The 14,846-nt window shown below is 26.4% G+C and overlaps 1 protein-coding gene across 2 annotated transcripts in view; it reads right to left on the bottom strand.

The window, feature by feature from the left end:
* The window catches only part of LOC111641187 (uncharacterized protein C19orf47-like), a 42,030-nt gene that overhangs the window by 21,315 nt on the left and 5,869 nt on the right, over nt 1-14,846 (bottom strand). The window contains exons 3-4 of one of the 2 annotated variants that reach the window (XM_023387315.1): nt 13,473-13,542; nt 6,453-6,560 (exon numbers count right to left, since the gene is read on the bottom strand). In XM_023387315.1, coding sequence (XP_023243083.1) covers nt 6,453-6,560; nt 13,473-13,542 — 178 coding nt within the window. The remainder of the gene's footprint in view (nt 1-6,452; nt 6,561-13,472; nt 13,543-14,846) is intronic. The other variant, XM_023387316.1, reaches the window with a different exon arrangement.

The following is a 14,846-nucleotide window of genomic DNA, read 5'->3' as shown; positions in this document are numbered from 1 at the left end:
ATTCTTAAATAAAAAAATTAAGTGCCACCAAAAAATATGTATCAAATTTTGCTAAATGAACTGTTGATTGGTGACATTTGCAATGTAAAATTATAAAATCACTAATTAATCAATTGGCAAAAATTTGATCAATTGTCATTTCAAATTTTATGTTAATTTATATTTTAATTTCATAACAAAACTAAATAAATGCTGTTAAGCAAAATACTGTTAAGTAAAATCAATACAGATTATTAATTTTCACATGCCCACTAATGGCCAAGTGGATAAAATCACTAAACACTAGTATCGATCGCAGGTTCATGCCTGGCCAACAAGCCAACCATGTGGAGTTTACTGGGTTTTCTTCACATTAGTAACCCTTAAATAGGGCCAATTTCTCATAAAAGATTTCCTGGAAGACATTCCCTCTTGGAAGAGCACCCATGTGTTGGTTGCCATAAACAAATAAACCCAAACTATTAATTTTCACTTATAAGAATGAAAGACTAATCAAACCATCTAGTAACAGATTTGCTCCAAAATTTCCTTCAGGATAGCTGGTGCTAGATCAAAATAACACTTATCCAGTAAAGTAAATGATTAGAGGCCACAGGGCCAAAATGGCAACCTACTCTCAAATTTTCAATGGGAAAGAAGTTCAGTTTTACTTATAACTTTTCCTAATTATATTCATTTTATATTATGATTTGCCAGTACTTATCTTTATGCATTCATATAAAAAGTATTACAAGTTAATTTAAAATATATATCATTTAATTTTATTGTTCAATTAAGTTGAGTTTTAATCAATACTTAAGTTTTGTAACTTTATAATAAAATATATATCTATATAAAAGATTTTTATTTTTTAATAATAAATTTTTAAATTTATATGTAAATTTATTTAATAACATTTCTTCAATATCAATAGAATTTATGATTAATATTGACTAATTCAGGAGATATTTTTTAGTGATCTGCATCAAAAATGTTGAAATTTTATTTAACTCTACAATATTATACAGTAATTAAATAATATTTGTTTCTTCATTTTAATTAAAAATATTTTGATTAAATGAAGTCTCTTTATATCTTATAATTGAAATTATCATATCAATTGATATATGTATAAGTTATATAAATACTGTACATGAAGACTTGAATTCCAAGTCTTTGTATCTATTGATAATGCTCCCAGATGCTTAGCATATAATTTATATATTCATTTCTATTACTCATATCTACCTTATAACCAAACCATCATTGGATTACATCAGGCTACTTTTCTGTGATTATATTTTAAATTAATTACTAAATAATTTGTCATTAGAGGGAAGCATTAATTGCCATTTCTTATTAAATTTAATAATTATAATTAAATTAATATTTATTAAATAATTTAGAATATTCCGGAAGAAAAGAATTGGTTTTGGAGTGGGACTTGAACCCACAACTTTTGTTTAATGTGAAGATGCATTGCCAGTTACACCACCTGATCCTCCAGTCCCATCTCCTTTTCCAGACCTATTTAAATATGATATAACCATCCTTGGTTACTTACAATGCCAACTGGGGACGCCTTTAATGTCCTCGTCCTGTAAACTCCTACTCATGTCACTCAGCCAGCCATTGCTCAACCCTGGCATGGTATATACATATTTAATTAAACATTCAGTTACTGGTTTTGTTGTGGATTTTAAAGAATTAAAAGCTACTTGTTGATATAAGTTTTATTGAAGAAATTTAGAATTATTGAAGCATTTTAGGTCTTAATGACCTCTCTCAGTTCTTATAATAGTTGATTATTGGTTACAAATTGACATTAAAGAAAATACTGGATAATTGACTGGGTAGAATCTATTTACAAGGGTTGCTGCAGATGGGTAGAATATACAAGATGGGTGGTGTTTAAAATACCAAAAGAGTAAACTAGTATTTAATGTTACATAAAGTAGAGGCAGGCAGAGTTCAAATCATCCTTAAGTTCATGGCTGCATTTGCAGAACTTGACCTACCTTGTATTTTCTACCCATCTGCAGCAACTGTTGTAAGTATATATATAAATATACCTCCCCTTTGCACACATGTTCAACAATCTCACGTTTGTTTCAGCATTTGGTGAGTAGTTTGCCTGATGATGCCGATTCAACATGAGTGAAAACNTTTTATTTCAGCAAGTAAGTTTTTATTTTATTTTATTTTTAATTTTAGCCCTTATATTGTGGCTAGCGATTCAGAATGTAACTGTGATATTAAAAATACATTTAGAGAAGTCTACGGTTTTTACTGGCTTATTGAATAAATGATATGAATGGACCCTAGACCATCATTGACGTGCAATTAACTGATGCCCCTGGAAGCCGGCTTCTTACATAAACACAGCTTCCCTATCATCAAATGTCATGGCATGCCACTGATAAATAGACAAATAAACTATCAACAATATAATTCATTCAAAATTTTCATAACTATAGAACAATATTAAGACATCTGTATGCAAACCAAGAATGCAAGTAATTAAGTTTGTAAATAAATATTTTGATGAAAATTTTTGGTAGCATGAATATATTTATATTCAATTACACTTTTATTCATTGAATTAATTTATTTTCTTACTCCTTCTCAATACATTAATTCAGAAGAAACAAGAAAAGAAATATAACAAACTAAATAAAACTGTATTTTCTATAATAAAGAATAACATAGATAGAATTTAAATAACACAAAACTAAAATATTGTTTTTAAACCCATTGCAACATCACAAAAAAATAATAATTCCTCATAACAGTGATTTTTAAAACTTGAAGTCTTTACTATTATTACAATAATAAACACACAAACTATTTTTTTCAGACCATATTTAATTTTCTGTGCCAAATGTTTTAAATTATTTTAGTTTATCTTCAGAGTTAACAACAAATCTATTAGAGAACACTTGAGAACAAAATATCATTAAAAGTTTCAAACCAAACATTATGATGTCAGATTCAAACAAACATTTTCTTTGAATAAGATGTTAAATGAATAAGAATGAAGTTTCATTCTTACTTTCTGTGATTATATTTTTTTGTAAACCCTAAGAATAAATCAAAATAGATTCAAAATTATTTGATATAGAAATTTAAATATGCTTCATAAAGAGCTGATTAAACTTTTTATAATAGGAATGTTGAGTCTCTATCAAAGTGATCTCATCAAATCACTTGAGTTTCAAGCTCCCAAACTCTAATTTGTATGAAAAATGCACCCAAGATACAAGAGTTTTTTTTTATTTAAAAAAAGGCTAAGAAAATCACCCTGTGTCTTATATGTAAAGTTGTGACTGCCTACAGGACAACAAATTCCTCAAACAACCTTCAGTAGACTATAGGTAACCTCTATCTAGCCCAACTCTTGAATAGAAATGTTATTGCTTAATTAAACATATTATTATTTGTTTTTTTGTATAAAAGTTGCTTTTGCATGCATTTACGTAGAATATTTTAATGGTAAATGATTTCTCTTAAACTCCTGTTTTTTACTGATAAATAAACCTGTGTTTTAAATTAAATTCCTGTGTGTATTCTAATTTTACTTTTTTTTAAAAATTAAAATATGGTAAAAAAAAAAAAAAAATTAAAAAGTACCCAGTGCCAGGATGCATAAATATATTAAATACTTTTTCCTAAATATTTTACTTCTAAAATAGAGGTACATCTTATATTTTAATTTTATATTTTAGAAGATTGATTTTCACAAAAGTAAGAGATGTAATAAGTTAATTTTATTTAGATTAAGTTTGTTATAGTTTGTTAAAAATAATTATTTTAAATTTATCATGATTTAGAAACCTATTGTAGACAGAATGAGGAATTACTTTATTATTATTATTAAGTATAGCAGAAATTATTTTTTATAATATCAATTTTTGAAGTTTTAAATTACTGTTATAGCTAAACTAATATTTTAGGAAAATTATTGTTCTACATATACTGTAAGTTAATAAATAGCAGTGGCGTGCCATTATTGGAAGTGGTGAATGCGCCGCTTCTCTTGTATTTTCTAAAAAATAAATACATATTAATTTTAATTATATGAAAATAATCACACAATATTTTATTATAACCGCATTATGTATCTTATTACAAATTTCTATACTACACATGAAAAAAAAGATAAGATTGCTACTGTATATTCAAATATTAGTGGCAAAGTGGAAGCACTGTATTGTCATCATCCAAAAAGCCAGATTCGCGCATGCGCTTTACAGAGCACCAACCTCACCCTGTTTAGCCAGTGGAAGCCTAGGACCTTGGGTGGATGCTACACGTATACCGCATCCAATTCTATCCAGGACCGGTTCTGGGCTGTTAGCCACCTGCCTGCTAGATATTTCGATTATGTGAATAACGAGTAGATTTATAACTTAACCCAACCGATAAGAATTTACTGATATGTTTTTATGATAGTTCTGTATAGTTGATAGGAGTTTTAAAAAAAATTCATTAAAATATTTGATATTTTTATTCCGCTCTCCGATTTTATATTACTCACGGATTTCAATGTTAAACCAATGATATTACAATTTGGTATATCCCCCATTTTTAAAGGGATGTAGAAAAAAACATGTACAATTCTTGTATAATGTTAAAAAATTAACTGTTACTTTAACAGCATCATTTACAACTGAATTTAATGAATGAGAGAGATGCACAAGGTACAGAAAAAGCTCTAGAATTTATTTTCCTTAAATTTACGATTTATATATCCATTTGTCATAAAAATTTGTCTTTCCACTTTTTTCCCAAGACTACAAATATTTGAGTACAAAGTAACTGGTTTCAAGTTATTTCTACTTAAGTAGTAGTTAAATAATTAAGTGATTAGGGAATTGGGGACATAAACAAAACCCTGATGAAAGAGCCGGAATTTTACTTAAACAAAAGCTTAACCGAACCATCTCTAGCCAAGTACAGTGGAGACTGATTTCTTTGTATTATTAATATAATAAAGACAGAAATTTTTTCCAGTTCAATGAGAGTGACCAAAAAGTTGTAAATTTTGGAAATTTCTGAGGACACTTGGTCCTAAAATGAATTAGTTAGAAAACAAATGACTATTAAGTTTAACATATTTAGATTTTTNAAATTTTTCCAGTTCAATGAGAGTGACCAAAAAGTTGTAAATTTTGGAAATTTCTGAGGACACTTGGTCCTAAAATGAATTAGTTAGAAAACAAATGACTATTAAGTTTAACATATTTAGATTTTTACAGCTATGGTGAGAAACGTTTAAAATCTACATCAGCCCCGTCGGGTCCTTTGAGATATACTAGTGATGTGACAAAAGAGGTATTTGACATTGACCAGTATCGGCACCCTCAGGATTTGACAGCCTGCATGCATGCATACACTGCAGGACCATCTGATCCCAATCATTAGCCACTGGTAGAGAGCCATTTGACTAAGTGGCTAAGATTTAAACAATAAAGAATATTTTATGTTATTTTTATGTATGTTTCTTTATAAAGCTATATTTAATTATAATTTTCTTTAAAAGTATATTCATACAATTGAAGAATATTTTGTACCAGGTATGTACATCCACCACACATTTTTATTTCATCAAGTAAGTTTTTATTTTATTTTATTTTTAATTTTAGCCCTTATATTGTGGCTAGCGATTCAGAATGTAACTGTGATATTAAAAATACATTTAGAGAAGTCTACGGTTTTTACTGGCTTATTGAATAAATGATATGAATGGACCCTAGACCATCATTGACGTGCAATTAACTGATGCCCCTGGAAGCCGGCTTCTTACATAAACACAGCTTCCCTATCATCAAATGTCATGGCATGCCACTGATAAATAGACAAATAAACTATCAACAATATAATTCATTCAAAATTTTCATAACTATAGAACAATATTAAGACATCTGTATGCAAACCAAGAATGCAAGTAATTAAGTTTGTAAATAAATATTTTGATGAAAATTTTTGGTAGCATGAATATATTTATATTCAATTACACTTTTATTCATTGAATTAATTTATTTTCTTACTCCTTCTCAATACATTAATTCAGAAGAAACAAGAAAAGAAATATAACAAACTAAATAAAACTGTATTTTCTATAATAAAGAATAACATAGATAGAATTTAAATAACACAAAACTAAAATATTGTTTTTAAACCCATTGCAACATCACAAAAAAATAATAATTATATTATGGTAAAATTACAAATTTAACAATAATATACATTAAATGGTTAGTCTTCAATAAAATAACAGTTAATAGTAGTTGGTTATTAGTTAATATGGTTAACAGTAGTTAAATAATTTCTATGATATTTGACCACAGTTAAAATAAATAAGTTTTAAGTTCCTCAAAAACAAACTTTTGTTACATGTTTGCAAGACTTATCCCTTTGTTAGTTCAAAAAAAAAAAAAAAAGACTGAAATAGGTATATTAAAAATGTTTACCTTCACTGAATTTTTCAGTTTCAGTCAATTTTCTAACCCCTGACTCATTTAATGAATCATTAGGTTTAGTTACTCTTCTGGTATAATGATCCAACATTCTACTTGCAGCTGAAAGTTAACAATTTTCATTAAAATTTATATTGAAGATCTGATACTAGAAGTATGGTGATAACACAATTAAAATCCTAAAACTCCATACTTTCAACAAATAAGTTGTTTTCAATCCATTACACTATTTTATTATTTTGACAGTATGTGATCTTCATATGAAAATAATGATCAATAACAATATTATTGTTTACTTGGAAAATAATAATAATCAAAAATAAACTAGGAATTATATATTAGCATAAAACAGTTGATTTTCATAACAAAATACCCCTTAAACCATAACTGTTGTTTCCATTAACTTGTTTTGTCAGGTTTCCATTAACTGTTTTGTCAGGTTGAATACAATTCATTAAAGAGATATACATATTTTTTTAAAAATGTTCTGACAGAGTAGAATTATTATTCTCTTTTTATATTTATGAGCTGTTGGTTCATATCATAAATAAACTCATACTTCCTCTCAAAATATAGTAGACTACAGATAACTCAAGGTAATATTAATATCAACTTCAAACAGTTTACATGCTTTTAAAGACTTCTTCCAATCTACTAATTGAAAAACTGAATCAAAGCTATGTAACATTACATAACTGAATAATGTAAAAAAGTAAAGAAGCATTCTATATATAATTACATGTTTACATTGTCTAAAAAATTAAAAAATATTTTTTAGAAAATGTGATGATAATATGAATAAAGATAATGAAATAATGTTATAAATGGTGAGCAATTATTTATTGTGACATCACACAATGCCTGGCTGCAATTTTTAATCATATTTTTAATTTATTTAACTTAAAATATATGCTCTCCACCTCAAATTAGTAGTGGCTTGCCCCCTGTACATAATGCTTTTCCTTTTACAAGAGAGTCGTGCCGGTCATCTAACTAATAATTCAAGGGAAAATTTTTGAATTGAAATAACATGACTTCTGATTTGCACTGAAGTTTTTATATAGTTAATCAGGGCCTCCTGCCCCTAAGGTTTCCTTATCTAGTCTTGTCTTTCATCTATCTAACTCTGTTCGTGAGATTAAGAAAAAACAGACAGATGGACGACAGTGGAAATTTATAGGTCTACAATTTTTTCAAACTGCTGCCCAATAAAGATATTGAAATAACTTATTATTTTTCTAAAATGTTTAAACTGACATTAGGCTTTCTCTGTAAATTATCTGTTCAGAAAGTAAGTTCATTTTTTTTACCACTAGATAGATATTTCATATTTTTCCCACCATTTTCATTCTAAACCATATTATCATTATATATTTTGACAGCTAGCATTCTAAGGCTTATTTGTAAAAAATTTTGTTTGATTTTGTGCAATTGTTTATTTTTTGTGTCCCTTCAAATATGGAAGATCGAAAGCAGCATTTTTGGCATATTTTGCTCTTTACCGAAAAGGTAAGAATGCTGTTCAAGTGAGAAAAAAATTGTGTGATGTGTATGGAGATGTATTGACAGAACGACAGTGCCAAAACTGGTTTACAAAATTTCGTTCTGGCAATTTCAATATTGAAGATGCACCACGTTCTGGATGGCCAATTGAAGCCAATGAAAAAATAAAGGTACTGATTGAAGCAAGCTGCCGAATAACAACACGTGAAATCACTAAAAGATTAAATTTGTCAAATTGAACTGTTTATAATTACTTGAAACAAATTGGTTTCGTTTCAAAGCTTGATATATGGGTTCCATATGTTCTTAAAGAGAAATGCTCTCTTTGGTGGAATTTTAAAGAAATTTGTTTTTTGGAGCTTTTACCAGACAATTGATCCAAAAGTATACTGCCATCAAGTAAACAAATTGAGTAATATCATCAAACAGAAAAGGCAACTAGAATTGATAAAAAAAACAGGTGTAGTGTTTTACCACAATAATGCCAAATTTCACACAAGTTTGGTAACTAGTCAGAAACTGTTATAACTTAGATGGGACCTGCTATCACACCAACCATATTTGCCAGATTGAGCACACTCAGATTATTACTTGTTCTGCTCTATACAAACTTTTTTAACTGTAAGACATTTACTTGAAATGACTATGTCAAAAATCACTTGGATCAGTTTTTTGTAAGCAATGATCAACCTTTTATGAATGTGAAATCATGCTACTACTAGAAATGATGACAACAGGCATTTGACAAAAATGGTCGATATATAATTCAATAAAATATTTATTTATTATAAAAATATTGTCTTTTTTTTCCACGGGGGAAAAAAACAAAATTACTTTCTGAACAATCCAATATATTAAATATAATAATTAATTAATTAATTAAACTTCAAAACCTAATAATCTTTGATAATTCCCACTTTTTTATTTTTAATTATTATTTTATGATAAAATGATATACCATATTTTTTCAAATATAAGTCAATTGTTTTTCTGAATTTTAGGTTTAAAAATACATTCTCAATCTATAAGTGAATTTGCCTTAAATATTAATGTGAAAAAAAAATTAGTCTGTTCACCTTGTTCAATATACCTAATCATGTTTCATTTTTTTTTCATAAAATAAATTAGTGTGATATTCTAAGCAAATAAAATTATTTTTTATAATGTAAGATTATAATTAAGCCACAACATGATATTCTATGCTCTATATTTCACTCTTGTAAGGTGTTGCAAGAAATCCTTCATTATAACATTTATTTCTTAATGAATAGAAATGAATTGTTGAATGAAAGTTTGACCTGAACAAAAAGTAAATATCCCACTGTCCTCACAGAAGCTTTGATGCAAAATTCAAGCTTATGTGCATAAAATATGCTGATAAAAACAACAATAGCATGGCTATCTGCATGCTAAACATATCTGAGAAAAACATATGTAATTAAAGAAAAATGAAGTTCTCACTGGGACAGTTTCATCAAATATGGAAATAGCTTTGTGGGCCTAAATCTAGTTGACCAATGGTTGGTAGAATTTGTGATATGTTCATAAATAAGATTCATATGAAGTATTATCTAGATCAATTTACAGTATATTAAGGATACCGTATATTTGTTTCTGGAAAAAAAACAAAAAAATTGGGGGTTGACCTATATATGGATTGACACATTTTCAGATAAATAAACATAATAACTACATTTAAATTAATTAAAATATCTATAACCATGAGGCAGATAATAGTAAGGGCTTATCATACCAATGATAATGGGCACAAACACTCAAGCATCAAAGTAAAAACAAAATTTAATTATACTTAGGGCTAAAAGTATTTTCTGTAATAATAATAATAATAATAATAATTATATTTTTCTGTAATATAAGATAAATATTTCTTTACAAATTATTTATCTTATATATTTATATTAATATTATAATTGATTATAGATATAAAACAATTGATACTACAAAATAAAACCATAAATTAAAATCAATTATAATTTATAAATCAATAAATATCAAACATTATATAAATTAGCTTAATGTTTTGTATGATGGTTTTTAATTTAACTTAATAGGACATAGCTTTTTAGTTCAAGTAATTTTTTAAAGCAATTATATCTATAAATTATATTATAGCAGTGTTATAAACTATGAAAGAAACTTCAATATTTCTTTCATTTGAAATAAAACATTCAATTTGAACCCCTTCTGATTGAACAGATGAAATAAAATAAATAAATAATGTTCATACAGATAATAGTAAAACTAAGAAGTTTTATATAGAACAGACTGAAAAATTTTATATATTAGATATTAAACTTTATAAAAATATTTTTTCCAAGGAATATATTCATAATTAAATCATTATAATATATTCATAATTAAATCATTAATTAAATAAATTAAAATATTTAAGTAAAAATGAAAGATATTTTAACATTAAATGCATTATTATTACAAAAAAAATTTATACTTCATAAATTATTGTTTGATTTTAAAACATATTTTCAACATTAATCAGTCCTAAAAATTGATTTGTAAACTTTTATTTTTTAATATTTAAATTTAAATAGTTAGTGAACAAACTGAATATTCTCTAAAGCAATCAGCTTTCAGGCTTCCATTTATTATTAACACCTTTAAGTGTAGATAGAAGCAAGTATCAGATCAGATTGGATCAGTTGAAAAATTATCAGTGTTGGTTGTATTGGCAAAATTCAGTATCACATCATCTCTACTTATAATTAGAGTTGTAATCTTCTGGTCAATTACCACTTCACCAAAATATACACCAATAAAAGTTTTAATATATTTAGGACAACAGATCAATAAGAATCGTATAATGATAACAAATGGCTAATATTTATGCTAACTTTTAAAATAAAAATTTAAAATTTGATTCTATTATATATGTTCTATTATATCTATTATACTGTAAATACTCTTCTAATTGATATCAATATTGGTCTTTTCATGTAAAAATATTAATTGAAGCAATTCCAATATACCAATGAAATCAATATAATAAATACTTTAAAAAACTTCATTTCATTTATTTTATAATAAATACTTTCAATTCAAAAACATTAAATCTTAAAATTTACAGAAAAACAGTCTTTAAAAGTATTATTAGGCAATTTAAATGTAAAATTTTTCTGGTTGATACAAGCATATAGTTAATTAGATTACAAATATAACTATGTTTTTTTAACAAAACCTATGAAACATTGTCACAATTCTATTCTCAACAATCATTATACATAAACTTTATAAAAAAAATTCTTTTTCAGTTTTAAAAATATGACATAATTTACATCAAATTATCTTAAAATAAATATGCTTTTAAGTATGTTGATCGTAAATAACAATGTAAAAATATTTGTTCAGGCAAAATGATTGATTCTATGTTATCATAATGATAATTATAATTCTGAATCTTCTCAAATAATAAAATACTAATATGCAAATAATGATGTAGATTTACTGAAATCTTGGACAGAATTTCTGTAGTAATTTTTGAAAAGCATGTAGTTGTTTGATCATATAAAAACAGTTTTTATGAGAAGGCAATCATCATGATATATAGAATTAATAAATTAAAATGCTAAGCAAACTGAAAGTATTATCAACAAATAAAAAGATTAAGGTTTGAAAACTATATATATATAGATATTAAAATTAGAGATGGGCAAATAATAGCTATGAATACTCAAATACTAAAAAGTTTTTGATATTTGAAGTATCAAATATTACATTATAAAAAAATATTAATTTGAATATTTCAAATACCTAAAATATCATGTAGTTACAGTCAGATACAGTGGAAAATCCAGAAATACCAAAGAGGAACTAACTCAAAAATTTAAAACATTTGAACAATTAGTAAGACCTTTTATGAACTGCACAATGATTATGTTTTGAATACTTTGATAAACAGTCTTTACCATCATAAATATTTTTTAAAATGTTTTGAAATTCAAACAAATAAATTTTAGTTGTGTGTCAAAGGTATTCTCTTGTATCTACCACAGTATACAGACTCTTCAGTACCCATGGTTTAATTTGTGACAAGAAAAGAAGCAGACTAAATCCCAAATGTTTTTGAATTTTTGTTTTCAGTTATTTGTTATTGCAGTTGAGATAAGAGTACTGAAAATAAAAATCTACTTTAAAACTCAGTTAAAATTAAAAGTTTGAAGTTTCATTTCTTAAAATAGAGTAAATCGTTTTTCTTTTTACTTTTTGTTTTACTTTATTAATATATTGAAATAAATAAAACAAGTTATGTAAGGTAATTAAATTCACTAAATATTCAGAGTATTCAAGTACTCCAAATAGTTGATTTGATTAATATTCAAAGTTAAGAAAAATGATATTTGCTCATCTCTAATTAAAATAAATAATATAATGTTAACTCTACTTGTATCAGACTAAATTAATATTGGTATCTAATAGTTCATTTTATTTTTATTCATATTCATTATCATCATTAAATTTTTTTTCTATTTTTATTAATTATATGACAATTATAATTTTATAAATTAAAAAATTTGCAATGAACAAATAAGAAGCACTAAATATATTACTTTGTGAATTCTCTTACAACTAAAATATAAAATATAGTAAAATAAAATTTTTCTATGATTTTAAAGAAAAACAGTCAAAAAATAAAATTTATAAACTTAATATTTTTCCATATGTTTAACCTTTTTTTATTACAGTATTAGAGTTAAATTCATATAGAATAAAATCACTAAATCTTGAGAAGTATTATCATATTACAGTAGAGCATCGATTATCCGAATCAATTGGGGACTGGGGTTGTTCAGGAAATCGATTTTTCAGATAATCGATTATGTATGAGAAAATATATTAACCTATCCCATGTTGAAATTCTGGCACGTCCTTAAGTATCCTCACATGCTGCCAGCTAAAACATGCACACAAACAAAAATAATATTGGAGCAGCCCAAGACATAGCCAAAGATTGCAGCACCACAGCACTAGCAGAAATTTAAATTTGCTGATTGGAAAGCTTTCGATTAATTGACATTTCAGTTGATTAACATTTGGATAATTGATGCTCTACTGTATTTAGATTAATTTATAATCTACTCAAACTATTTTTTATCTGACCCGGGGCATGGCTTGAATCCACAGCCTCTGCTTGCCGTGCGATGCGCTTGCCAGTTGTGCCACCTGGACCCTGAGCAAGCCATCGCTTCCAGATGTATTTAAATTTGGATATAACCTTAGTTTCTATTTTTATGTTTTGTTCTCCTTTCATATTATTGATTATTAACTATATTTGTACAGACTGAAATATTAAATATAATGTTAAAAATGTGAAGCATAAACTAACAATTCCTAAATAAATCTAATAAAAATTATACCAGGAAAACTATTTCAAAATAGCTCAGACACTTTAAATGATTTTTGCTTTTAATCTATTCCCTTAAATTTGACATTAAAAAAACTGACAATAGACAGTTTAAAACAATTTAAAATACTTACGTGTAGACTTTCTTAAGGGGCTTGATGTAGCTTGATTATTCTCTACAATAATCATTTTTTCTTTAACAGCCTAATATATACATATATATATATTTAAGATTTATTATTCATAATTTAATAACAAGAGAAATTCAAATACTTATTTGTAAATTTGAAATAAGTATAGAGAATAATTTTCTGTTAAAATTAATTTTTTATTTGATTTTAAAAGTTAAAAGTATAGATTAAATTAAAACATTTTAAACCTTCAACAAAGTCTATTGATATCTTCACTAAATCTGATTCATTGAAACCTCATGATAGAAGTTAATTTTTTAAGTATAAAAATTTTAAATGCAACAAACTTTTTAAAATAAATCTTAATAATTTAGTTCTGAATATGAAACAAAGAAATCTTACTAAAAGATAATTTTTTAAATACAACTTCAAAAAATATTCTTTCAATGCTATCAAAATACAGTATTAATTTTTATCATATGAGGGTCATTCTAAAAGAAAAGAATGTTTTGATCTGATGAGCCACACAGTTCTCCCACCACCCCCATTACAGTGTCATGGACTTTCCCATTTTTTCTCGCCAGTCTGATGCTAACAGTGAGCTGCAACAATCATTTACTGTTTGTAGTGTGACTTTGAAATGTGTGACAAAATTAAAGATTCCGCCAAGTGTGAGGTTCATAGTGTAATGCACTTTTTCAATGCGAAAAAAGTCCACCCTATCAAAATTCATAGACAGATAACCAAGGTTTATGGTAATGTGATGAATGAAGCTTCAGTTCGAAACAAACAGCAGGAATTTTTGTCCAGAAAAATTGTGCTTATTCAGGATAATGTATGTCTGCATGCTGCTACGTTGAAGAAGAACTTGTTTCAGCAGTTTAAGTGGGAAGTTTTTGAACATCCTCCTTATAGCCCAGACTTGGCTCCAAGTGATTACCATCTTTTCCCAAAATTGAAGGATTTTTTAGCCGGGAATCACTATGGAAGTGACAACAAACTGAAAGAGGTTGTTAATGACTGGTTCAAGAACTTGGTGGTAACTGAGTGTGCAGAAGGCATAGAAAAGCTGATTATACACTATGACAAATGTTTAAATTTGTATGGTGACTATGTAGAAATATAGCTAAGGAATCATATGTGTTGTAAAATAAGTTTTGTTTCATTATCTTAAATAAAAATATCTAGAGAAACAAATGTTCTTTACTTTTAGAATGACCTTCGTACATTAAAAGTGTTTGTAAAAGTCAACAAAATGCTAGGTAGAATCACAATTAAAATATCACTGATATAGATAATCTTTCTTTATAAAAAATTTCTAGATGAATGATATTTAATTATTCACTAATTCTTTAATTTGTCTTTACTTCTTAAAGC

This window comes from Centruroides sculpturatus, unplaced genomic scaffold, assembly GCF_000671375.1.
Source record: "Centruroides sculpturatus isolate CEXI.00-Female unplaced genomic scaffold, Cexi_2.0 scaffold1307, whole genome shotgun sequence".
Classification (NCBI taxonomy): Eukaryota; Metazoa; Arthropoda; class Arachnida; order Scorpiones; family Buthidae; genus Centruroides; species Centruroides sculpturatus.
Note: the sequence above shows the minus strand (reverse complement) of the source record. Positions and strands in the feature narration are given on the sequence as shown.